Raw genomic sequence first — 27415 nt, 5'->3', positions numbered from 1 at the left:
GCGTATGAGAGATTTGGCTGGGATTAGTGATACCACACTGATACACACAAACAGAGGCTGTAAAATCAAATAATTGCTGTAAACTGAGGAAATTTGACTGTAAACATGACCTCAGTGTTTTATATTCACTTTCTTTCTCTCACACTTTACTTTAAAATGATCTCCAGCTTGAGAGCTTCAGTCACCACAGCTATAATTCATTTGTTTCAAATGTATTATTTGCCGAAACTTGCATCAACATTTGTTTGTTACTTTTGACCTGCGCTCAATCTCACTTTATTGATTTAATCTCATTTTATTTCATGGCAAAATCAGAGCATTTGATCTGGTATTCAAATAAAACAAAACAAAAATGCTGAAAAGAAAAAGTTGATCACAAATAATTTGCTGTTCCACTGATTGACATGTCATCCTCTCTGTTCCATTGGACAGGTGGTTTTGTGAGGGGCGGGAGCTGCATCATTGTCCTGACATTCAGATCTGTCGTGATGGTGACCTGCACACTCTTGTGATCACTGAAGCGTTTGAGGACGACACTGGCAGGTACACCTGCGTAGCCTCCAACGCACTGGGAGCAGACAACACATCTGCAGAGGTTTATATTGAAGGTGAGGTACAGCTACAGTCCAAACAAATCACACTCTTATTCAATATTGTGGATTTGGTTACCAGTGAACCTTAATAAAACACTTTTTATTTCGCACCTTTACAAAATATGATCTTTAGCGATTTCTCTTTGTAAATAAATATGAAAAAGCATTAGCGAGGTGCTCATGTTTACAGCAAGAAACATATCTTTATGAGTAAATCTTACAACATCTTGTTTTAAAGGAATAAAAAAATATACTCATCGTCATGTCATTTCAAACCAGTGTATCTTTCTTCTGTAGAACACAGAAAAATAATTTAGAAGATATTCTGGTAACATTGGACCACATTGACTTCCATAAGAAATTTCTCAAAATATCATCTTTTGAATTCCACAGAAGAAACAGTCATATACAGGTTTGAACAACATGTGGGTGAATAAATGAAACCCTTATTTATGTTTTTGGGTGAACTATTACTTTAAGGACGTTTGGACATTTATTAAAATGTGGAGAATAGAATATAGAAAATAACAAATTGAACTGACAAATGAAGTAATTAAGGTTGAGAACAACCAGTACAATAAACAAAGAAAAACAAACAAGTTATTATACAAATGACATTATACAGTAAGTGTTTGTTTTTCCACAATGTGACTTCAGTAATTATAAACCCGGTTAAACTGTGAAAGAAAGTACAATTATAACATGTGACACAGTAACCTCTCAAACAAAAGTTCAATACTTTCTTGCTTTCTTATTCTGTTTTGTTCTGTTAAAGGTGCTTCCTCCTCAGATTCAGAAGGTGAAGGATCCGTGTTGAAGTCTAGGTCTGGAGTCATGCCACAGTATGTGTGTGTTTCAGCATGTTCTTCCTAATATGACCTTTGACCCGCTGACAGGCCCCATCCATGTATTACTTAATAGCCCCCAATTCACCAAGTGTCATAAAAGTTCCAAATACTCCTTTTAAGGTTGTTTACGAATAAACTGACCTAACATAGCAACAAGTCCTTGAGGTAAATAGAGTTTAAACCAATTGCACATGACAAACTTTGTGCCATTGTGTTTTTATCTTGCTGCGTTTGACCTTCTTTCGCCTGAACTCTTTCCTCACCTCTGAACTCATCCTTCCACTTCTCTTCTTCTCCTCTCGTCCACTGGCGTATAATTTGTTCCCATCTGTTTAGTCAACGTATTAAGTGCTTGGCTTTGGTTACTAGTGACATCATCGCACCCATTAAAGATTGAACTCCAATTGGCTCCAAAGTCATTTATAAGGTGCAAACTGCATAGTGAAAATTCAGACAGTGTGGAACGCAAATTTCTTCTCTGAGTGTGTATTTGTGTGTGTATTAATGCGTGTTAGAAAGTAATTACCCCTCACAGCGTGCATGTAAACAATTTACTACATGAAATCATTTACTTAAGTTACGTTTCTACAGGTATATGTTTGCTGTTGGACACGCTACATTAATGAATGACATTTATGTTTAAAAAGTCTGTAAGATTTATTTAAATAAACCTTTAATGCCGCATTAGAAGTGGAAATTGCATAAATGCATTTGGCAGACACTTTTATACAAAGCGACTTACAGTGCTTTGGATGAAAGCGAAGATGAGAATAACGAATAGACATGTGTTTTACCAGGACGGAGACCAATTCTGACCACCAACCAATTCTAGAGCAAAATAGAATCCAGCTGGAGGATTAAAAAGGCCAAATTGGGTCTCTGTGGCTAATGTCTCCTCAGCTAGGTCGCACATAATGAACGCATTCATTTGGTTGTTCTAAAGATGAAATTTTAGTGGACTGTGATCGACCAACAGATTAATTCAGCTGTCACCACTCTAGAGCAATTCTTTAACTTTTGACCGTGATGACTCACAATACCCATCTCTTTTTTTGTTTAATGCACACGGAGCTTGTAAGATGTGGGAGGTGTACAACATGTTCTATGTTTATTCTACATCATTCGGTTGAAATGTTTCCTGAAAGCCTGCTGATGATGTGTTTTTGTAGCTCTGCGTGGGGTTTGTTTTAGTTATGGTGATACTGTATGTTTATTCAGGGCTCAGAAGAAGACCACCTCAGTTTCCTTGACGATACACACAGCATCACCAAAGAGCCCTGAGATCCAGGCTCATCGCTCCACGCTGGTCCAGCCTCTTTCTATTACACCACAGAGAGTAAGAAACACACATACACACACACACACACACACACACACATACACACACACTTGTTTTTTTACTGTCAATCTGTGTACTGTTTCTCTTAAGAAAAACATTCATATTAATACAAAAACACACAGTAATACATAAACTCTCTGTCTCTCTCACAGGTTCAGAGTCCTGTTTCCTCTATCTATGCTGGTGATGCTCTACTCAAAGCGCCCCCTACCTTCACTAAAGTAATAACAAAGGCATACACAAGCTTTCAAAACGACTATATGAATCAGGCTGTGAACTCTTCAGTTCTGCTGAAATGATTCAAACCTTCATCTCTGTGTGTGTCATGTGTGATAAGTCCTGTGACTCAGATCTCTAAGCAGGTCAAGACAGAGCTTCAAACTCCAATGCCAAATTCTGTGTTTGCTCGCTACACTAAATCATTTTCCACCTCCTTAAATAGAAATAAGCTTTGTTTTTCTAAACCCCTATTTTCCCTCCCATCATCCCACGATATCTTTCTTCTAAAAGACTTTAATCTTGAAAATAAGAGGATGTACCTTTTTCCTCATACGTGGTTTTATGTCTTCGGACGCCAAAGAAAACATATACATGAAGGCACAGGCACAAAAAGGATTTAGATGGAGCGGATGAAGCCATACCACTTGGCTTGAATTTTAAATAAATCTGCAACATCACATGTATAGTAAAACATACGAGAGCACATTGAGCGCACTTCACAGAATACTTGACATAGTTTCAACATCTCACACGCACACATGTAAACAAATTGAAGGCTTTGTTTCTTTTAATCAAACGCTGACAGCTTTTTAGTTTTTTTGTCTTCAGTCTGACAGAATATGTGCTTAAAAAGGTGTTGAAAGAAAGCGGAATTAGACTGTGTCATCTTTCATCGTAGACTATTTCTTTTTTTTTCATTCACCTGTATACCATATGACTTTTCCTCTGTTAACCATTTTATTTTTGTGCTTGCATTTCCATCTGCTCTTGTTTTAAATAATGCGCAAAACTTTTTTCTTCTCTGTGCTAAACCTGGTCTTCCAAGCTGATCAAGATGGTCTTGTTTGTAGGTACTAGTTTGTTAACAATCCATCTTACCAGCTAAAATTTGGCGAAGCTGGAAGACCATCTACGCTTTCAAATCCACTTGGTCAGCCAGGAAGACTAACTAGACCATCTGAAACCATATAAGACCAGACATCCCGTTTAGATTGGTTTAATTTGTTTTCTCATTGATTTTTTACTACCCTTCAATGTTCTATGTAGACGTTGCAGGACGCACAAGCATCTGAAGGTCAGGTGGTGGTTTTGGAGTGCCGGGTTAGAGGAAGTCTTCCTTTGCTGGTCCAGTGGTTTCGGGAGGGCCTGGAGATCCAGGACTCCCCCGATTTCCGCATTCTGCAGAAGAGTAAGAGGAACTATTTAAACTGATTGTGAAACTAAATGTTAGGTTTATTAGCACACCGATCGATTCATTCCTTTCACTCCGAATTCCCATATCCTTCTTTTTCAGAGCCAAGATCCATGGCTGAACCCGGTGAGTATTTTTCCATGTATTCCCGCTCCCAACTTTCTCTCACCACTCCTCGTTTTCATAAAAACACATTCCTCATAGGGATTTCAAGATAATACTGCCAACACTCTTGTTGTGGCAATAGTTTTTGTGTATGATGTAATTGGCTGTGACATCATTAGTGTGCAGTTTGGCCCAGTTGTGACTCCAAGAGCCAAAGGCAATGAAAATGTACAATCTCAGCACAGTACGCATGCATTGTGAAGGTGACATACTTGTCAGCACTTGAGCTGAGACATCCGTTGAGTCACACACTTTCATACATCTGTATATGAGTGTGGCTCACCTGCTCTCTTTTAGGAAAGTGACTGTAAACTGTATCTGAGTCTCTGACAGCAGCCGTCTCTCAAGTACTGAATCACCTCTGTAACCTTCACTTACCTGTCTGGATTCACCACACCTGTCTGTCTAAGTGTCTTTCATCTGTCTATGCAGTCAATATCTAACATTTAACGTCTACTATGGCAATGGCTTTGGTCTAGGGGTGTACCGATAGACTTGGCTCATGATCTCATACAATCCATGATACTAATATCACAATATTCAGGATGTCACAATGTTCTAGGACTGACGTAAACCGTGATTGTTAGTATTTGTTAGTATTGCAAGTCGTTGCTGTCTTTCTGAAATCTCCATGTTTTGTGATTTATTATTTGTCACCCTAAATGTTTGTCTCTGTGTTTCTTGCAAATATAAAACCAATAAAAAGTTTTAAAAAGTGCTTGTCAACTTTGACAACACATTATTTAGTTATTTGAAAAGTACAGTGTATCTACCATTTCCGGATTTAGACATCCAAGGTTTTCGAAGGACAGTGGCAATATGATAATATATGATAAAGAAAATCTACACCTGAATAATAGTTAAAAAACACGGTAATGGTATTGCATCCATTTAGAATGTTGAGCCATTGGTTGAAACTCCCTCTATCTGAGATTTATGGGCCAAATGAGAAAAACACAATATAACAAAATGAGAGATACATTTTACCGATACCCTTTTTTTCGATAAATATCACAGTAATATCATGAATATTCGTTATCATGAATGTGTTTGGACTACAATAATCATGCGGCAAAAATCTAATAAAGTGACAGCTGGACTGGACAAAAGAAAAAAGAAACTGAAATTTAAATAACAGATTTCCTCCTAAAAAACAATTTTCAGTAATTCACTTTTATTTGTATCACCTGTGGATGCAGGATGTTATATTTTATCAAATAGACTGTTGATGCATTTTTACATTGACTCTTTTCACAATGCATTTCATACTTGTCTTGTATTGCCTGTGAAATTCATGACTCAATATGTGACTTATCCTGCAGAGGAAATCTGCACTTTGGTGATTGCGGAAGCCTTCCCTGAAGACGGAGGACTGTTCTGCTGCACTGCAACTAACCAGTACGGTTCAGTTAAAAGCACCGCGCAACTGACTGTCCCTCCAGGTGTGTTTACACTACATTTACAATAACTGTATGCTACGTCAACAATCATATCAATATTTAAATACGTTGGTGTAAAGGAACAAGTTAATCAGCAATCAAACAGATTATCATATACTGTATATTATTCCAAGTGTTTCAGACACGAATGTGTTCTGTCTGTGATCAGAAACAAGTTCTCCTTTGTTTGCGCATCTACGTTGGATGAAAGAAAGCTAAGGGATAAACAACGTACAACAAAATGAAATGATGTAAACAGTCAAGCGACCACTTAACGGTTTCATCATAAGAGCATCCATAAATATAAGTGATGTAAGACTTAAACTAATGACTTCACATGTATATAAAATCGAAATAAAAACTCCTCTCCGGGATCATATTTTATAAAGCTCTTCTTGAAAACATGACAGTTGGAGGAGACCAGCCACATTCGGTCCTTATCACTTCAGTCTGTTAGTATGACGTGAGCAGAGAGGATGCAGTATGTATTGATAGCTGCGTCTGTGTCACATGGCAAAGACAAGAGAGGAATGAATGTTTAGACCATGTGATAGTATGTGTACTTATAGGGCCATTAATGCAGAGTACAAACCCAAACAAACAAGAATTGCATACACTCTGGTTTAGACACAGTCCAGAAGGCCGGGAGCATCCGTTGAACAAAATATAAGATTCAAAGAATCCATTTCAATGAATCTTAGAGAATCTTAGTCAGATTTGTCCTTAAATAAATCCCACAATTCCCTTCCTTCTGGAAACGTTAAGGCTGTATGGGCATTCTTACTATGCAGTAAAATTTATGTTTAAACAAATATCCTGAGAACTAACATATATAAATGCTTGAAATTCTAAAACATTGTAAAAAGGTTGCCCTGATTATAGTGTATACAGTACAATAAGTAAAAAAACTATAATCGGATACTTTTTTCATTCCATTTTACCAAGCCTTTGGGTAATTCAGTTTTTACAATGACTCAATGTATTCTGATTGGCTGAAGGATTACAGTTTTATAATGAACCCAGGAACTGATTTGGAAAAAAAAACGGCTTGAAGCAGAACTGAAATCTACTATAATCTTTGTTGTCTAGTTGGTGAAGAGATGCCCAGCAATGGCGTTTCAAGGGACGATAGTGTGTTTGAAGACAGCCAGCCATTCCCACCACCACCTCCTTCTCCTCCACCAACTGAGATCAGTTTGTTGGTAGTCCCACCCAAAACTCCGCCCAGTGCCGAGGCCTTCCAGATCAACGAACTGGACATCTGGCCCAGTGTCATGGCGTTACCCGTTCAGGTCTCCGCTGATAAAGGCCAACACGAAAGCCAAACCACCCAACCTTTACAAAATGGTCAGGCTTCAAACAAGACATCAGAAGACGGTCCACCATCACCTCCAAGTGTGAATAAAACAGCTCCTCCACCACCATCACCTTCACTAGTTAAGGGTCCTCCTCTCCCAACCAAACCCAAACCTAAACTGTGAGTACTGCAGCAAAGTTTTGTTCCACCATCATCATCGCAACATCATATTAAAAACCCATGCAATACAAATTGTGAAGCCATCTATATAATTTAACTGCTGCAAGAAAGGGGTAGTTCACCCATATGACTATATGACCGACTATTTAGAGGAATGTTGGTAACTAAACAAAAAGGCTACATTGACCTTCATTGCATAGACGAAAAACCACAAAGACAATTCTCAAAATATCTTCTTTTGTGCTTCACAAAAGAAAGAGTCATATATTGGTTTTGAAGGATATATTTAATTATTAAAAATTAACATAATTAATAATGACAGAAATGGGCGAACTATCCCTTTAATATCCCTTTAAATTTGTATTTGAAGCAATCAGATGATGTCTAAAAATGCATGAAAACAACTATACGCATCTACACAAAGAGTTTGACTGACATTTTCGTCCTAAACATTTCTCCACTGTTGTTTTTTACTGCTAATGGCCATCAACAATGAGAATGGTACCTTTTATCAGTGTTTCTCATTGATGTGCTGTTCCCAGCTGTTTGTGTATGTCTGTAGGTGGGTTAATGGAAAAGCCCCACTTAAAAAAAAAAATGCATTCCATGCCTTTATCACCATGTGAGTTGCAGGTCATTGCTGCCTACCATAAATCTGTGGGACATGTGTGCGGTCTGTGTTTGCATAGACGGAAGGTTGGCCGGCATATCGGACGTATATCATATTATACTATTATTGAGTCATCGGATATAAAGAGATGTTTTCTGTCAGCACTTTTTTTGAAGTCGATTTAGGTGTGCTGCCTCAAGGTTGTTGGCTTTACATTACTCAATAGAGGTGCAATTTGACTCCTACAATTTTTTTTTGTTGATAGCCTACTTACATTTAGGGTCGATTAAAGGTTAAGCACACTGCCGTCACATGCAGGCCGTGCCAGAGCATGCGGGCCAATTCATACCTGGGATTAAACCTAATAACCCTCTGGTTTTAAGGTTTAGTCTTGTGTAACTCATTCACTACATATAAATCAATAGAGTTCGCGTTCACACCAAAGTAAATCAGCATTGTTAGATGAGTTTGTATTCTGGCTTAGATCTAAGAATGACGGAACAGCGATCTATCAATAACTTGGCTAGTAAATGCTAAGGCATGTAAGTACAAAGGGAGGGATGAGCTAATGAACAGGTCAAAGTGGATGTTGATTTTAGTGTTTTATATTATAGGCCTACAGAAGTATCATATCTGGAATATATGTCACATGAAAGTAAACTGTATGTTTATGTTGTTTAGTTACTGTATATGCATGTGGCATTAAAGGGATAGTTCACCCAAAAGTCGTCATTTCAAACCAGTATGACTTGCTTTCTTCTGGAGAGCACAAAAGAAGATATTTTGAAGAATGTTGGTAAGCCCAACATCGGCGGTACCTACTGACTTGCATTGTTTTTGTGGCCATACATCAAAGTCAAATTGTTCGGTTACCAACATTCTTCAAAATATCTTCTTTTGTGTTTTCCAGCAGAAAGAAAGTCGTACAGGTTTGAAATAACAAGAGGATGAGTAAATTATGACAGAATTTTCTTTTTTAGGTGAACTATATGTTTATGGCCTTGGAATATGGGGGTTTCCTTTCACAGTTTATAAGCTTAAATTATGTTAACGGTTTGTTCAGTCTTTTTGTCTTTCAAGTTATGCTCAGGTGCCCTGGAAAAGCAGTATGTGTATGTAATTGGTGTTTTTCTGGAAGAAAGTGAATCAATCGTGAGTGTATTCACAATGGGAAACACGCTTTACTGAGAGAACAAGGGATGGCTCTACAAATAGTTTACATTGCAATGTTCAGTCCCCCTGCATGTTTGTTCTGTGATCTTCAATCTTCCTCCACCCATCACCCCATCCGTTCTGTGATTCCAGATCAAATGAGCAAGCAGACGACTTTGCAAATGAAAGGTAAAACAAAGAATAGGTTGATGAAGCCTGAGAGTGACTGGAGTGTATGCGCGTGACTGGAGTGTATGCGCGTGGGTTTGGCGGGCATGTGTTAGCAATGAAAGGGAAATTGTCTCTCTTGCTGGACCGGGTCCAGGCTGGGTTTTAAATGGCATGCTGTTTGGCAAAACCCCGTCTTTGCTTGAGCTTCTGCAAATCGCAGCATTGCCATAAAAAGCCCCAAGAGTTTTTCCAGCATGACGTCACAAATGGACTGCCAAGAACGGTGGGGTGCAGGTAGCTTCTCCCCCTTCAAAAACCACACACACAAACATCACCCCATTGCTCTCAACGCAGCTCACTTTACCTTGTAATTTGGTTGTAAAAACAGGATTCTTATAATTGTGGAATCACCCAGAGGTCAGCACTGCACGACGGGTGGTGGGTTATCAGCTCTCCGCATCCTTCTGTTACCGGCCTGATTTCATGGCTGTTAAGCCCCCAGGTACAACCAGACCTGAACTTTGCCTTCTGACCCCACAATTCCGGTTTACAGATTCCAGCTGATTTCCCCTGGATATTCCCATAACTTGCTGTTCACATCAGTACTTTCAGCAGAACGATGGTGTGGCTAGCAGAAGGCATGTTGGAACTGTTGACATTTATTTTTTACATGTCCCTTGTGAGGCGAGTTCTCTTTTTGTTCAGCTTTATTTTAGTGCTACAGTGATTTATCAATTATGGCTGTGATTAAGTTGTTTGCTGAATTTCGACGAGTGGAAAGTATGAGTTTTTAGCTCCGGTCATGTTGTGTGGGTAAACAAGAAAAAGGGGGGTCTCATGACATTTGCAGACTCAAACGCCTTGCTTTGATATAATGCACATCATATTAAGAGCTGGTCTGTTTGCTATATAGTAATTGAGCTTTGTTCCGAAGCGTTTGTGTTTGTTTGCTTGCAAATTCATTTGGTTTGCGTTTCTTCTTCATAAATCTAGTTTACTTTCAACTTTTATTTGATGAAAACACAAACGTAAAGCAATCTGAATTGTGCTTTATTATTATGTTTGTGTTTTACTAAGTAAAGGGATAGTTCACCCTAAAATACAATTTGACATTATTTTTGATTATTTCTGATTTATAGTCATTTAAAACCTGTACATGACCTTCATTTGTGGTACACAACAGAAAATATTTGAGAAATGTTTTTGTGCGCCACTGCAATACAATGGATGTCAATGTGGGCCAATGTTGATTGGTTACCGACATTCTTCAAAATATTGTCTTTTCTGTTCTGCAGAAGAAACAATGTCATACAGGTTTGGAATGACATAAGGGTGAGTAAATAATGGAAACTTATGAATTCCTTAAACAGTTGTTGACTGGTATTTCCTGATTTGGATGATATTATGATTTCTGTATTCAGTATTCAGTATATTTAGATTTGACAGCCTAGAGAAGGTAAAAGTGGCTGTTGTGAAGGTCATGTGCTGTGGATACAAGCATCACAAAACCCATTGAAATGCTTAACATTATAACAATATTATAATGACATTATAAAAAAATATAACATGATGTACATTTAACTTGGGATGGGACAGCAATACTTATTGTTATTTTACTCAGAATGTTGGCAAAAAGATCAAAACCCAATTACAAATGTGCACCTGGAACCACAATGAGACATTTAACTTTAGTTGCGCTTTTAAGGTCAAAATAAATTAGAAGCATTGCAGAGAAATAATATACACCAATCAGGCTTTGCTTTGTGTATAGATTTAGATTCTCAGAGGACCTCAGTTAGCCGAAAAACAGCAGGTAATTCGTTTCCAAGGTTGTGTGAGGAAAACACAGACGTTTTCGATTTGGACCAGAATAAATTCACAATTTACCCGATCTACTCTGGGAAAACAAGTCCCATCCGAATACATTTAAGTCATTAAATATAACTACATTACATTTGAAGACATTTAAGTGTGAGTGGTTTGCTTTCTGTTGGTGTGTGCTTGTTTAAGAGAAGGCGTTGAGTTAGCATCCATCAACCTTCAACACCTTTGTGCTGTGCAGTTTGATTAACATTCAGATCTCTTCACACTTGATCTTTCGTTGCTTCTCCTGGTCTGTGACGCTACAATCTGCGGTCAAACACAGCATGCAGGAAACTGTGCAGTGTGTTTTGGCAGACTCTGGTGACAGCAGGAGGGCCCATGTGAGATAGACGGGGCCCAATGTCCTTCAGCACAGGAAGGGAAAGAGAGATAAAGAGGCGAAAAGAGGAAGGTGTGAAAGAACATGGAGTTTGGTGGATGTATGCCTGAAGTGGACCCAAAGGAAAGGCTTTGTGGAACTGGAGAAGTTAGGAGGCCACCGTGGCATATAGGAATTAAGTGTATTAATGGGGGTCAATCATGACATACATTTGAGACATTTATCTGAACAACTGAATCACTGCTGAGGTATTATATTGAGGAGCTACAAGCATCTGTGTAGGAAGACGGACGTTGCTTGTGGACCTTTGATTTATGACCTTGGTGGGCTGAAATCACAGGGGTTTTACGGGAACATGCTTCACAGTGTGTAAAGTCCATGCCACACTGGAATGATAACACCCGGAGCTTGTAAAGAGTCAGAAGACTCTCTACATTGTGCTGTAGGGTCTATATGCTGTCTGTATGTATCTGTTTGTGTTTGTGTACGATGGATCAAATACAACAGGTAGTTTCTGATATCAGTTTGTAAAGTACAGGTTGATGAATGATCTAATGGAGTTTTCTTGTCTTTTGATATGTGTTATCTCACCCTAAAATTTACATGACAGTTACTAAAACTTTGGTTAATGCATTAGCTAAAAAACTAATACTTTTACAGCATTTATTCATTTTAGTTTATGTTAATTTCAGCATTTACTAATGATTTTTTTAAATCAAACGTTGTACCTGTTAACATTAGTTGATGCATTGTGAACTAACATGAATAAATGTATTCACATTAACAAGAAGTAATACTGTCATGATCCTGCCTCTCCTTGTCGTGGTTTTCGAGTCTTGTGGCAGGATCATGTCAGTCCCATGTGTTTTGTGTGGAGAAAGAGCATTGTTTTGGTTTAAGAAGCCATGCTCTCTCTCCAGTGTCTCGTCCTTTAGTCCCGCCCCCTTGTTTCCCCGGTTAGCGGTCCATTAGTGTTAGTCTTGTCTCCAGCCCTGATCCATCCTTCCCTTAGTGTTTCAGTCCCCTCACCTGCCTCGTGCAATCCTCCTGTTAGCTTTCCCTTAGTGTTTCATCCTTGTCACCTGTGGCCACTCTCCCTGTGTCATCAGTCCTTGTTAGTGTTTTCCCTTTATCAAGCCCCAGTTTTCCCTCTGTCCCTTGTCGGTTCATTGTCATTTTGTCATTATCGTACCTCCTCACGTCACCTTGTTGGATTATTCCTGTCTATGGATTATCGTGTTTGTGCCTGTTCTAAGTTTGTGGATTTTGTTGCTTTATTATTCAAAGGACTTTGTTTGTTTTGTTCCCCTTGTGGAAAGTTTTAGTTTACATTTTTGTCTTGTTTTAGATCATGTTCTCCCCATCGAGGGTCTTTTGTTTAAATAAAGTTTTTGTTATTTAACTCTGCTGCCTGCGTTTGGGTTCTGTCCACACCCCGTGACAGAATGAACCGACCACAGAGAACCCAGCAGGCAGCCAGGGACCGTGAGCAGTCCTCTGCCAGCCAGGACCACCAGCATTGGTGGCAGTCGACTGCTGACTTAATTCAGCGGGGCGATGGTCCTTTCCAGGCTCAGGGAGATAGATCCCTTAGTGAGTATGCTCAAGCGTCTGTGGCAAGACGGGGTTTTCTGCTAGAGACTCTCATGAATGCCTACTTCCTGGCGGGCCTCGTTAAGCCTCCACCGTTGGAGGAACGGGAGAGGCTGATCCGGGGGTCCTTTCAGCAACTGGTCAGCAGTCTTGCCTCCAGCTGCCCCTCGGCTGCACGCTCTCTCCTGCCTTCGATCCCAGAGAGTCGTTCCCTGAGGATTGGGGTTTTGGGCGTCACCACACACTCTGCTCCACCACCAGCTAGCCTCCGTGGTAGGCGTGGACGGCGGGAGTCGTGGGACTCCCCGTCCGACTCATCCAGCACAGAGATAGTGGGGTCCCCCACCGCTACTTTGCAGCCGGCCACACGTCCTGTGAGCCGTTCAAAGAGGAAGAGGCAGAGGAGAGTGGCACCATCCTCTCCAGCCCAGCAGCCGGTATCCAGCCCTGCCCAGGCGTCCAGTCCGGTGGTCCCGTCAAGTCCGGTGGTCCCGTCCAGTCCGGTGGTCCCGTCCAGTCCGGTGGTCCCGTCAAGTCCGGTGGTCCCGTCCAGTCCGGTGGTCCCGTCCAGTCCGGTGGTCCCGTCCAGTCCGGTGGTCCCGTCCAGTCCGGTGGTCCTTCCTGCACCCAGTCCGTCTCAGCCGGCCCTCCAGCCTACAACCCAGTCAGCCTTGCCCCAGCCGTTCCCAACTACGGCCGTCCTGTCATGCCCTACCCCTTCTAGTTCCTCCCACTCCAAGAGAGGTATCCCTTCCATGCCCAGACCTTCCTACCCCACCCCTCCGCCCAGCTCTAGGAAGCAGGGTCCTGTCCCTCCTAAGTCCCCACCCAGTTATGTTCCCAAGTTTTTCCCACCAATTCCGCCTCCCCCCTTCCCATTGATATTTATTTTATTGTCCAACCCCAATCCCTTTCTAGTCATGTCAGCCCTGCCCCTAGTGTGTTCTGTTCTGTGTTTGTGGTGTCTGTCCTCCTGTCTGTCAGTCTTGTCATGTTTAGGGTGATCTTGAAGAACTCCTGGAGGAGTTCTTTAAGGCGGGCGCTCTGTCATGATCCTGCCTCTCCTTGTCGTGGTTTTCGAGTCTTGTGGCAGGATCATGTCAGTCCCATGTGTTTTGTGTGGAGAAAGAGCATTGTTTTGGTTTAAGAAGCCATGCTCTCTCTCCAGTGTCTCGTCCTTTAGTCCCGCCCCCTTGTTTCCCCGGTTAGCGGTCCATTAGTGTTAGTCTTGTCTCCAGCCCTGATCCATCCTTCCCTTAGTGTTTCAGTCCCCTCACCTGCCTCGTGCAATCCTCCTGTTAGCTTTCCCTTAGTGTTTCATCCTTGTCACCTGTGGCCACTCTCCCTGTGTCATCAGTCCTTGTTAGTGTTTTCCCTTTATCAAGCCCCAGTTTTCCCTCTGTCCCTTGTCGGTTCATTGTCATTTTGTCATTATCGTACCTCCTCACGTCACCTTGTTGGATTATTCCTGTCTATGGATTATCGTGTTTGTGCCTGTTCTAAGTTTGTGGATTTTGTTGCTTTATTATTCAAAGGACTTTGTTTGTTTTGTTCCCCTTGTGGAAAGTTTTAGTTTACATTTTTGTCTTGTTTTAGATCATGTTCTCCCCATCGAGGGTCTTTTGTTTAAATAAAGTTTTTGTTATTTAACTCTGCTGCCTGCGTTTGGGTTCTGTCCACACCCCGTGACAAATACATGCTGAAAAACTATAGAGTACTTTGCAAGATGTAAACACTGCTCCAGAGGCACTTTCGGTTTCATTTTTATAAATTTGATTTTTAAATCTTAAATCTCAAATGTATTCATTTAACATTTTAATTTGGTTATAAATGTTCTGTTGGTATGTTGTTCAAACGTTTGTGGACTGCTAAAAAATGTAAATAAGAAGTTCTTCTGGACCAGTGTTGAACCAGCATTGTTTACACTATTTGAAGTGGTCTATATTGTCCATTGCTAATTCATTTTAACTCATTTAATTAGCTTTATTTTGATTGTAAAGTGTTAGCAAAAAGGTTTTTGCTACGAAAATTTGCTACGAATTTGAAAACAGTCATTCATTTCAACAATATTAACTTACATTTTCTTTTGGCTATGTATCTCTTGAGATTTTGTTTAACCTGATTATTTTAACAGTTTTCTCGATTAGCAATGCTGTTGTGAATGTTCAGTGGTGTGTTAGTACAGTGGTGATTTGATGGGTCATATATTTGTACACTATATATGTTCTGCCAGGAAGCAAAAGGTGTTGTATCCTGTCGGAGCCACACCAGAGACAGACAGTAAGACAATAATAATAGACTTCCTGTGACAAAAGGACCAGCGTTTTGTGTAAATGCAGCACAAGCTCAGGGGTGAGACTTGGGTCATGGCCCGAGGAGCAAGAAATCCCTTCTACACTCTGATTCATCATGTCTGTGTCAATCACACACAGATTGTGTCACGGGATGTGGACAGAACCCAAACGCAGGCAGCAGAGTTAAATAACAAAAACTTTATTTAAACAAAAGACCCTCGATGGGGAGAACATGATCTAAAACAAGACAAAACTGTAAACTAAAACTTTCCACAAGGGGAACAAAACAAACAAAGTCCTTTGAATAATAAATCAACAAAATCCACAAACTTAGAACAGGAACAAACACGATAATCCATAGACAGGAATAATCCAACAAGGTGACGTGAGGAGGTACGATAATGACAAAATGACAATGAACCGACAAGGGACAGAGGGAAAACTGGGGCTTAATAAAGGGAAAACACTAACAAGGACTGATGACACAGGGAGAGTGGCCACAGGTGACAAGGATGAAACACTAAGGGAAAGCTAACAGGAGGATTGCACGAGGCAGGTGAGGGGACTGAAACACTAAGGGAAGGATGGATCAGGGCTGGAGACAAGACTAACACTAATGGACCGCTAACCGGGGAAACAAGGGGGCGGGACTAAAGGACGCGACACTGGAGAGAGAGCATGGCTTCTTAAACCAAAACAATGCTCTTTCTCCACACAAAACACATGGGACTGACATGATCCTGCCACAAGACTCGAAAACCAAGACAAGGAGAGGCAGGATCATGACAGAGCGCCCGCCTTAAAGAACTCCTCCAGGAGTTCTTCAAGATCACACTAAACATGACAAGACTGACAGACAGGAGGACAGACACCACAAACACAGAACAGAACACACTAGGGGCAGGGCTGACATGACTAGAAAGGGATTGGGGTTGGACAATAAAATAAACATCAATGGGAAGGGGGGAGGCGGAATTGGTGGGAAAAACTTGGGAACATAACTGGGTGGGGACTTAGGAGGGACAGGACACTGCTTCCTAGAGCTGGGCGGAGGGATGGGATAGGAAGGCCTGGGCATGGTAGGGATACCTTTCACGGAGTGGGAGGAACTAGAAGGGGTAGGGCATGACAGGACGGCCGTAGTAGGGAACGGCTGGGGCAAGGCTGACTGGGTTGTAGGTTGGAGGACCGGCTGTGACGCCGGCTGAGAAGGACTGGGTGCAGGACGGACCACCGGACTTGACGGGACCACCGGACTTGACGGGACCACCGGACTTGACGGGACCACCGGACTTGACGGGACCACCGGACTTGACACCTGGGCAGGGCTGAATACCGGCTGCTGGGCAGGACAGGATGGTTCCACTCTCCTCTGCCTCTTCCTCTTTGACCGGCTCAGAGGACGTGTGGCCGGCTGCAGAGTAGCGGTGGGGGACCCCACTATCTCCGTGCTGGAAGAGTCGGACGGGGAGTCCCACGACTCCCTCCGTCCACGCCTACCACGGAGGCTAGCTGGTGGTGGAGCAGAGGCTGGTGGCGCGGCGGTTGTCAACACCCCTAGCTTCAGGGCAAGACCCTCAGGGATGGGGCCCAACGGAGATGCAAAACATGGAGCAGTTGAGACCCTGGGCTCCGGTCGGCTCATGACAAACCTGAGCACACCCTCGAAGTCCAGCGGTCTCAGCCTCCTCGTCTCCGCTGGAGATAGGGGAACCCTGAGGCCGTGGATGAATGCTGCGGTCACCTCCTCCTCTCCGAGGACCAGCTCTCCTGCAGCTTCCAGAAACCTATCAAGGTAGTCCACCAGGTCTGAGTTATCCTGGCGAACGCTGCAGAGGGGACGAGGCTGGCAGGACCTTGCAGCAAACACTGCTGCCTGCTGGGTTCTTCTTGGTCGGTTCATTCTGTCACGGGATGTGGACAGAACCCAAACGCAGGCAGCAGAGTTAAATAACAAAAACTTTATTTAAACAAAAGACCCTCGATGGGGAGAACATGATCTAAAACAAGACAAAACTGTAAACTAAAACTTTCCACAAGGGGAACAAAACAAACAAAGTCCTTTGAATAATAAATCAACAAAATCCACAAATTTAGAACAGGAACAAACACGATAATCCATAGACAGGAATAATCCAACAAGGTGACGTGAGGAGGTACGATAATGACAAAATGACAATGAACCGACAAGGGACAGAGGGAAAACTGGGGCTTAATAAAGGGAAAACACTAACAAGGACTGATGACACAGGGAGAGTGGCCACAGGTGACAAGGATGAAACACTAAGGGAAAGCTAACAGGAGGATTGCACGAGGCAGGTGAGGGGACTGAAACACTAAGGGAAGGATGGATCAGGGCTGGAGACAAGACTAACACTAATGGACCGCTAACCGGGGAAACAAGGGGGCGGGACTAAAGGACGCGACACTGGAGAGAGAGCATGGCTTCTTAAACCAAAACAATGCTCTTTCTCCACACAAAACACATGGGACTGACATGATCCTGCCACAAGACTCGAAAACCAAGACAAGGAGAGGCAGGATCATGACAGATTGTCTTCTAGAAAATCTCTTTGGCAGCAAATTAAGCAATCATTACCTTCTTATTCATTATGTATTTATATTTAAACTTTTACCCCGCATTCTGGATTTTTGCTTATTTTGGATTTGTGGATGGCCGTGTTGGAAATGAGACAGAAAATGAAAGAGAATAAGACAGACGGAGAATCAGAGAGAGAGAATAACAGATGATAAAGGAAGTCTTTAATCGTTGCTAAGTGCTGTGTATTGCTATCTTTATGCGGACTGCATTGCTGCCATACCACACAGATCAAACCCTACCGCCCACCGCAAACTTTGGTGAACCGCAGTGGGGTGGTCGTCATGGACACTAAAGACAACTGCAGCAAACTGAGGCACGGTCTCAAGGAATCTGGTCACATTTCAGTGAGCCTGCTTCTTCTAGACCACAACCACACCAGCTTTCTTTTTAACTCTTGTTTCACGAGTTCGCCTTGCAAATACAGTAATAAGGTGGGAGGGATAGTATGAGTATTTGGCGTGCTGTCCCGGGGCGAGGGCTCCGAGCTCGGTGAATTTTTTGTATTAAATTCTGTTGTGTTTATGAATTATTTATTAGGATTGTGGAAAAAATACAAATGTTGTTTAATAGAAGTATTACTGCCCCGAAATGTCCTACTATAAGATTAAAATTAGAAGTTTATAATATAAAATATTTTTCAATGGCAGTGGCAATCACCTGAGCCATAATTGACATGTGACTTCTGTATGGTATTACCAATGATCTATATAAATGTCTGGATTGCGCCTAGAACGCTAAACCAACAGCAGGAGGTTAAGCCACCGAAAGCGATCGTGCCGCCATCTTGGTATGCCCACCTTGGTACTGACACAGACGCCATTGACTTACAGTCAAAATTCCAATCTAAAATAACCAGTTGTTCAGCTTATTAGGCATGTGATACGTTTTTAGTTCACTTGTGTGTTTACATTTATTGTTACCTCTGATGGTTTTTTTCAATATTTTTGTTTATTTTGGGCAAAAAAGCGACCTATAGAAATCAATATAGAAGGTGAGTGTGTATTACACACTGTTGTAATAGCACATGTGTAAATGTTTAGAAATATTACTTCATGACTTAAAGAACATAAACAGCATGTATTTATCTGTATTTAGATTTTGTCATTTGTTGAGGTGTCTCATTAATCTGCTGATCTGATATTTATGGTAATAAAAAACACACTACAAGACTTTTGCTCAGATTTTGCCCAGATTTTCAGTCTGGACTTGTTGTAGAAAACCTATGCCAGACTTCAGAGATGATCAGCTAGAGTGTTTCTATCTGAAACTTTCCAAAAGTCTGCAAGTGTATGATGTATAGTTTAAAAAAAAATTTGTTCAGATTTTCAAAGTCTTGTAGTGTATTCCAGTATTCCAGCCATTTGACAGGAAAATTCCCGACTTTAAATAATTAACCATTTGCATGCTTAAGACATTTGCGTTGTAAGAATGTACTGTGAGACTTTAGATTTATAACTGTTTTATTAATAATATGTGATTATTATTAGTTGAATAGAACGTTTGGGCATACCAACATGGCGGTGTGGTAGCTTCAGTGTAATGACGTCATGAGCAATCCATTCATTTATATAGATCAGTGGGAATAACACACATTCACTGCTACGTTAACAGTTTTTGTTCCTTTGACACAAGTTTAGCCAAAAATGTGATAAAATGTGTCAATTTTATCATTGAGGCTGCTGCATGATTTTAGGTCACAAGGGTGAGTATTTCACTTAATCGTTTCAGTAGTTTCTTTCTGGTCAGTCCATTCAAGTGGTGTTCATTTTGGTAGTGAACACAGACAAAGCTATCACATGGGGAGCAGCATTAAAACCCTCTTGAGTTATGGGTAAATCCGTGGCACACAGATCAGCTGGTTGCATTTCTGGCGTGTGACTCAGTGCTGTTTCTCAAAGCCTTTTTGTTTATGAGGTGTTGCTCGTAAAGACCCAAATGGTATATTAACAATCATTTTCTTACATAGGCGTTGCGTGTGGTTTAAAAGCGAATCCAAAAGAAAACACACTTATAGAGGCCACATTCAACAGGGAAATGCAGTTTTAACACGGGGCGCCACCAAAAAATATAATCGCAGTCGGATTGTTGAGTGACACAGCTCCCCAAATATTTTCATATCATTCTTGCACCTCTAAAAGTTAATTGAGCAAATCAAATTTTTCTTGTGAACTTCATTTGAGAAAATAAAACAACTTCAGGGGTTTCCTCTGTGGACTGACTCTTATTTTGTGTTTACATTCAATATAGCATGAAAAACATAAAAAGAGGCTCGTTTATGCTACAAATATTGGCTACACAGTTTTTTTTTAAGTTGCCAGACATATCACTTATGACTTATTGAGTAAAATCATCAGCTTTGTAATGGATAAGTTCAGACAGTTTGCTTTGGAATGACTGAGAAGTACAATGTCTACAGGAACAGAAGCCAAGACGGCTAGAATGAGACTAAAAACACCATTGACCTCTGTTGTCCTTATAAGGAGATGGGGGATACAGGATTAGCTGGAGGATTGGAGGCTCAGCACTGTATTGGTTGGCAGTGCAAAAGTGACACAGTGGGAATTGAGACGCTTTCCAAATATGGAAGAGAGAGTCCAGAATAGGCCATCTCAATAGAAAATCTGTTTCTGGAAACTAGAAAGAAAGAAGGCAGAGAAAAGTGAATGTTGCTTATGAGAAGTGAAACTGGTAAAAGGGGTCATCAAGATGTTTATTTAATTCGTTTCTGGATAAAAGTGTTTAAATGCTCTGTGAAATGCTGTTTTTCATATCTAACTTTTATTACTAACTTTACTACTAAACTTGTCGCTTCGTTTAATAAAGTAGCTGTAATAAATTGTATTCAGTTATTCAAGTCATAAGATTAACTGTTACACGCTTACAATGAAAGTTAATGTGGCTGATATATAAAAGTTAAAAATGCAACATTAACACAACAGCACTGTGACTGAATATTTAAATCCTCCGAATTGCTTTATCAGATCTCTTACTTTTATTATTGTGATATAATAATCAGCCATTATACTGTATATGTGATCTGGACAGAATTGAAAGAATTGTGAATATGATGGGGGTGGGTGTGAGGCGTTGTGGAATGACAGCACGCACTTGTGTGTTGACAGAATGGAAAGTTAAAACCCCAACTGATCTCCTGTTTAAAGGTCTCTAGATCTAGAGGGATATTTGTGGCATACTAACTATGATACTCTCTGAGAATCGCATTGTGTCCGTTTGGGGTTATTGGGGTGATATGAAATACAACACATTTTTTAATATGTGATGTTTAATATAATGTAGTTTTGAATCACTCACTTAATAAAAGTACAGTATGACACCAGTAAAACAAAAAGATACTGTATTCAACACGAGAGCAAGTGTACTAGCGGTAATGATACCCACTTTGTCATTAAAAACAGTGTCTTGATGTACATTGTTGTGATTGACACTATAGCAAACATGGTCTCGCTCTTTACTGGCGGTCATGACTCACTTCTGAGGATTAGAATGGGTGTTGAATAGACTGCTTACTCCCTGCCTGCTCTTGCTCATAGGGGCGACTCATCTGCACCCCTGACAACCAAATGAGCCAAGAGAGGAGCACAGAGAGATTCAGAACAATTTTAAAAATAGACATTACAGAACAACAGAGAAATGATAACTACATACTCCCATTTGCCTAGAAATCAGATTGCACACACTCAATGATTCAGGAGGACATCTCATAGACATTTATTGTTTCCATACCAGGCTAATTATGTTTTTGTTTAATTTAACCTTCAAGCACCACACAAACCTATGAAATAATTTTATTAAAGTAAAAACAATTGTTTTAGTGGGGGAAAAAATAAAATGAGTGTTTCATTATATTTATGAGGGCATTGTCAAAGTCTTGTCCCTCACAGATACAGTCAAACTATATTTTGTAGGTGAACTGGGATGAGAACGAGAAAACTTGCTCCAGAACATTTAATCGACAGCAGATGTAGAAACCCAAAATTCTCAGTCTCTGTGTACGCTGAGCAAAGTAGATACATTTATGTCACTAAACATCTCCGATTAAAGTATCTCTTACTCTTACAAGCACAAACCGACTGAAGGACGACAAAATAAATACAATGTTTAGATAAAGCTGTAAACATTGATTCATTTGTTTAAAGTGGAGAAAATTGTGGAAATATGAAAAATTTGAGTTGAGTAAAATCGCGTGTATTCAGTTTACATACTGAAGAGGGTGTTTTTAAAACAGGCTTATCATTTTTAAGAGTGAGATGTTATCTAATGTTTAGATTGGAAGACGTAAACAACAGGATAACATAAGGTAAGCACATGGATTATAAATGATGCATGAAGACATTTATTTGTAATGCATTGTGACAAAACAAATCTGGTTTTATAAATTTACATTTACATTTAGTCATTTAGCCGACGCTTTTATCCAAAGCGACTTACAGATGAGGAAACATTTGAAGCAATTATAACAGCATAGGCAACAAAATACGTAAGTGCATCAAAACTAGTCCATAAAAGCACCAGTATACAAAGCTAAGAATAGTGGGGTTAGTATATGTTTTAATTTCTTATTTTGAATAAGAAGAAAGAAAGGGAAAATAATGAGGTTAAATATAAATATAAATGTCAACCTGTACAGTATTATTCACTGTGATGTCCAATGTATGGACTGCTGTAAAATAAGTCCTAGCTCAAATATTGTCTTACAACGTCAAACTATATCTGTTCTTTCAGATATATATCTGAAAAAGGTAAGCACAGAGTAACTCCTTAACACATAAAAACGCCCCGTGATAGTTGACAGTGGGGACTTTTATTGCTGAAGTTGTCGTGTTGTAGGACTTTTATTGTGACAGGCGTGCGGCAGACTGCAGTCAGTAGTGAGTCAGAGCGCTGGATGTAGACACCGCCGTCTGCGCGTCTAATATAAAGACAAGAGCACCTGACAGAGCGCACAGTTGTCTTCTGTACACACACACTCACACACACCTGTAAGGACTTACTTACATGCAACGGGAATAACTTGAACAAGGTGGAGAAAAAGGTACAAACTTCTTAAACTATCTGTTAAATAACTTGATAGCTGATCTGTTAAACCAAGCAACTTTTTCTTCATTAATTGTTTAACATGTTAAGATGGACCATACCGTTTATAATTCATTAAAAAGCCATTTATGTGTTTTGTTGTTTTCTTATTCGTTTTTTATTGCATGCAAAATGATTTCTCGTAGTTTTAGTTCAGAGTCATTGCACACATCCATTGGAAAACAGCTTAAGACTTGTATTTAAGTTTAGGACAGTAGAAGAAAACAACAGAAGTGTTTTTCATACTCGCTTGACTTGATATTGCAAATCTTTAATAGATGTATATTTGCATTGATTCACGTAATAGAGGCTTTTTATCCAAAGTGACATACACATGAGAGATACACAAGCAGGAGATGAAAGAAAAAAGCAGATGTGGCATTCAGATACAGAATACTGTTAGTCAGCACAGGGGAGCCGGACTTGGCAAAAGAAGTGGGTTATATAAACTCAAAGCTTCCAAAATATCTGGAAAAATGTTAGTTAGTGGCTTTGTCTTTTGCACAGTTGAAGGATTAGCACTTTAATGTTTGTATGGGTTGGCACTTAGCTGAAGGCAGCAATACCTAATAGATGGTTTAGCAGAGTCTCGGTTCATAAAGGCTCTACCGCTCTTTGTTGCTTTGCTTGCCTTGTTTAGTGCCGTTTCCTCCTGTTCTTACTCCTCCCTCTCTCTCACTTTCTCTCAACTTTTCCTGCTGTTAATCCCATTTGATGGTGATGGGTGATGTCTTCTCAGCCAATCCGGAGAGGAATGTCTTCAGCTCGCATTCCTACAATTCAGACATATACACACTTTCAGAGTGAGAGAGAGAGCGAGATGCATTGGGACATTCGGTGTGAAAAGAAAACAGTCTGGTTTTATTTTATGTGCTGTGCATTCAATTAGAGGAGAAAGCCGTGGGGGAGGAGAGAGAAACCGGAATAATGGACTGTGCAGGTCAAGACGTTTAGATCGCAGATAACTCGAGTGGAAACGTAAGAAACGAGTGAATGAGACCTAAAACGAAGTGATGTAATGTTAAACACATTTACTGTTCTTGCTGTGACTGAAGGTTACATTCATGCCTTTGGAACAGGGGAGGACAGGAGAGATGGAGATAGTTTAAATCTGAGAGAGAGACAATGCAAGACTGTGAAATTAGAGAATATAAAAGCGCAGGCAAGAAAGTGAGTGAGGGAGCTGGAGAAGAGAATGAGCCTTTTTATTTTGGCCTGACATCTTTATGGAAAGTTGGACATTTCCTCTACGGGTCTGGTGGGGAGTGTGGAGTGCATGGAGCCGTTTGGCTTGGGCGGGAGCCGCATTGTGAGATCAGATCTGGGTCAAGCAGCCCCAAAGCAGGAACACGCTCTGCCAATGCCTGTAATCCGAGAGAGCGCTCAAAATCAGCATTTCCAGCCCATTTGTGTGTGCCAAGATGTATTCGAGATGGTTCTCCATAGTTTGACGAGTCAGTCAGGTCGTATTCCTTAAAATCATTTTGGAGGTGGTGCTTTACTGTTTCTCTCTTAAACAGCACCAATGCCGATGAGCATCAGTCAAATTAAAAAGGACAAAACCAATGTCCTCTATGACTAACCTGACAAGTTAGTCGAAGAGTACTTTATGCAACAACTAAAAAAAGTATTGCTTTGGGCATATTCAAGAACATGTTAGGTCCTCTTTCTGTTCTCTGTTGACCTCTTTACACTCAACGGCCAAAATCGGAAGATTCCTGAAATCATTGCTCACAGTAAAGTGGCGAGCATCCAAATGATTTAATGCATGTTAGTGGCTGTGCTGGCGTAAGAATGCATCCGGTTCAGCTTTTCTGTGATCGACAGCACTTTTATTACATTCAGAACTAATGGAAGGATCAGACTTGGTATCCTGCTCTCATTCTCTTTCTGTGGCATGAACACTGTGTCTCGATGGGTGAGTGTGTATGTAGAGCCTATGTATCTGCAGGGAATCAGAGACACGTCTGATCCCACAGTTGGCCTTGGATACTTTGCACGATTGTTTTTGCAATCCAAGAACTTAGGGCGAGAGTCTGTGCTGATTGTAAAGAAATGCTTATTGAATTTGGTCGTTTGATGGTGTATAGATTATGCATTTGGATCTTGATGAAGTGGATCCTTCAAAAGGACTCTATGCTATATAAAAAGTGAATGAGCTGGCAGTGGCAGGGTTTGGGTGTGGTAGCATTTTGGAGCTTAATGGGCATTAGAGAAACATCCACTAAGTTTAAGGAATGACTGATTTAACAAATGCTTAGGCTGAATAACTATACCACATCATTGGACGATGTTGTAAATGCAAAAAACATTGAAAATCATTTACATCAAAGCACCACCCCCATTCTGACTCAAGTTTTCCAGCTTGCAACTGTAAATGACTGTGTACTGTGATCATATACAGTACGTGTCCAGGCATTTGAACCTGATCTGATAAATCACTTCTTAATATTAAATCAAATGATTAATTATGATTAATCACCAGTTTAGCGGCATGCTGATGCAATAGTGATGTCACAAAGGGTTTGGTTACAAGTCAATCATGGTGAGCATAGTGTGAATGTGCTACACAATAGTGTGTATGTTTTTGGGATATCTCAGCTTCCTCCATCATACTCCTTTGTCTCGGTTTGTCTACTGTACATTGTTTCATAAACGCATTCCATGCAGTGCATTGTCATGTCCGACATGAAGCAGATTTTGTTACCCCAGTAGCAAAAACAATTTTTGTGTTTGTTTTGGCCATGTGGCTTCACTTCAGTTCAGCTGTTCAGATAAATGTTGTAATATTTGACATGACTGTGTTCTTTCACAGCCTGATACACAAACACAGGCTGTGAAAGCCTTTTGTAATGTTTTGTGTCCATGACACACAAAACATTACAACGCTTATTTTTATTTGTTAGTTTTCAAACGTGACTTTATTTCATTTCAACACATGCACGCACACACAATTCAGGAGGTGCTCTGTAAACACGGAGTCCTCTATTAAGTCTTTAAACTCAACAACTTCCTGTCTTGTTGAAACTGCTTCCTGTGATTGCAGCCTGTTAACAGTTGAGCTTATGTACACGCATAGGAAACATTCACACAAAAGGCACGTTTTTTCTCTGAAATCATGTATGTATTTGTATGTATGTATTTGAGCCCCAAGCACAATAATGACGCCTATAGTATAAGCACATCTGCAGGTTTGAATTCAGTTTTTATACGTTTTAAGCAGCGATTCGAGTCATGGTGTAAACACAATCATTAAATGTGATCTGAGATGTTTAATTAAAGGGGTAGACACAAGAATTTAGCGTGAGAAGACCAAATGAAGGAGATGAAAGGGAAGAGTAAGAGGATAAAGAGAAGGTAGTATTTGAAGTATAAGAAACTTTACAAAAAAGCCTTATTTTCATTCTCATCCAATTAAATGTGCGCTTATTTAGGTCCATTAATCTAAATCGCGACTGCCTGCTTTGGTGACATCCAAATCAATTCTGTCATGTCATTGGTTCGCTCTGCAAGAAAGAATTTGATTGGTGGACTAATAAGGCAATGTGCACTGACCCGCGTCTTTCCATTTTTTTTTAAGGGCATGCATTTTGCATTATTTTCCAATTACAGTGCCACTGTGTTTTATAGTGGAACAAATGTCACTGCCTCAAAGCTAATAAGTGTATGTCTGACTCCATGTCACGACTCACACGTGGTTTAGTGTACTGTACATCATTCCAGCATATGCCTGTAGTTAGCCGCTCTGGTAAGACGAGAAGACTAATGCAACAGTTTAGCTCCCTGTCTGCATTTGATTCAGATACAGCACGACAGACTTCATAGGAAGATAAGAGGATCACAGAAGTGAGTATGACGAGGGAGGAAGAAGAAAACTAAATAAGAAAAGGACTGACAGGGAAGATAATATAGACTTCCAGAATCCTTTGAGTAGGCCGGATGTGAGTAGAATGGTGTGACAAATTTTCATTTTGTCAACATTCAACAAATAGTTTTTTAAATAAAATGAACGTACATCAAAATTCAACAAATCGTTTATTTAATACAATTATTATAGAGTAAAATAATAATATAAATGAATATTAACATAAATTAAATTAAATCAGAATAGTTATTATTAGACACTAGCCAAACACAAACCGGAAGCTACTGTCAGATTTGATCACATGCAACATGACAATGTGGCCAAAACCATCCTGCAGTTTGGTTTGTAAACTTTGAATGCAGTGTTAAAAAAATGTAAGAAAAGTGTAAGCGAAGCTGTTTAAGTGAGCTGTACTCGGCTGAACAATTTATGATTTAAAACAGACTTCTTCTGTTTCTGTGTGTGTGTGTGTGTGTGTGTGTGTGTGTGTGTGTGCTTTAAGCAAGGTCAAGCATTTCTCTGGGGTTTCAATAAAACAGTAGGAGCTGAATTTGTGTGC

The 27415-nt window shown here is 40.3% G+C and overlaps 1 protein-coding gene across 7 annotated transcripts in view; it reads left to right on the top strand.

Annotated features, from left to right (window-relative positions):
- The first annotated feature begins 542 nt into the window (after positions 1-542).
- Positions 543-27415, top strand: part of palld (palladin, cytoskeletal associated protein) — a 45827-nt gene continuing 18954 nt past the window's right edge. For 2 of the 7 annotated variants that reach the window (XM_079475079.1, XM_079475078.1), the window contains exons 1-8: positions 543-608; positions 1369-1435; positions 2660-2777; positions 2933-3001; positions 4047-4188; positions 4294-4317; positions 5679-5798; positions 6885-7272. In XM_079475079.1, coding sequence (XP_079331205.1) covers positions 1428-1435; positions 2660-2777; positions 2933-3001; positions 4047-4188; positions 4294-4317; positions 5679-5798; positions 6885-7272 — 869 coding nt within the window. In that variant the 5' untranslated portion in view covers positions 543-608; positions 1369-1427. Of the gene's footprint in view, positions 609-1368; positions 1436-2659; positions 2778-2932; positions 3002-4046; positions 4189-4293; positions 4318-5678; positions 5799-6884; positions 7273-22766; positions 22951-23783; positions 23970-27415 lie in introns of those variants that run through there. The other 5 variants (XR_013787674.1, XM_079475082.1, XM_079475080.1 and 2 more) reach the window with 4 other exon arrangements.

This window comes from Barbatula barbatula, assembly GCF_947034865.1.
Source record: "Barbatula barbatula genome assembly, chromosome: 15".
In the NCBI taxonomy this organism is placed as follows: Eukaryota; Metazoa; Chordata; class Actinopteri; order Cypriniformes; family Nemacheilidae; genus Barbatula; species Barbatula barbatula.
Note: the sequence above shows the minus strand (reverse complement) of the source record. Positions and strands in the feature narration are given on the sequence as shown.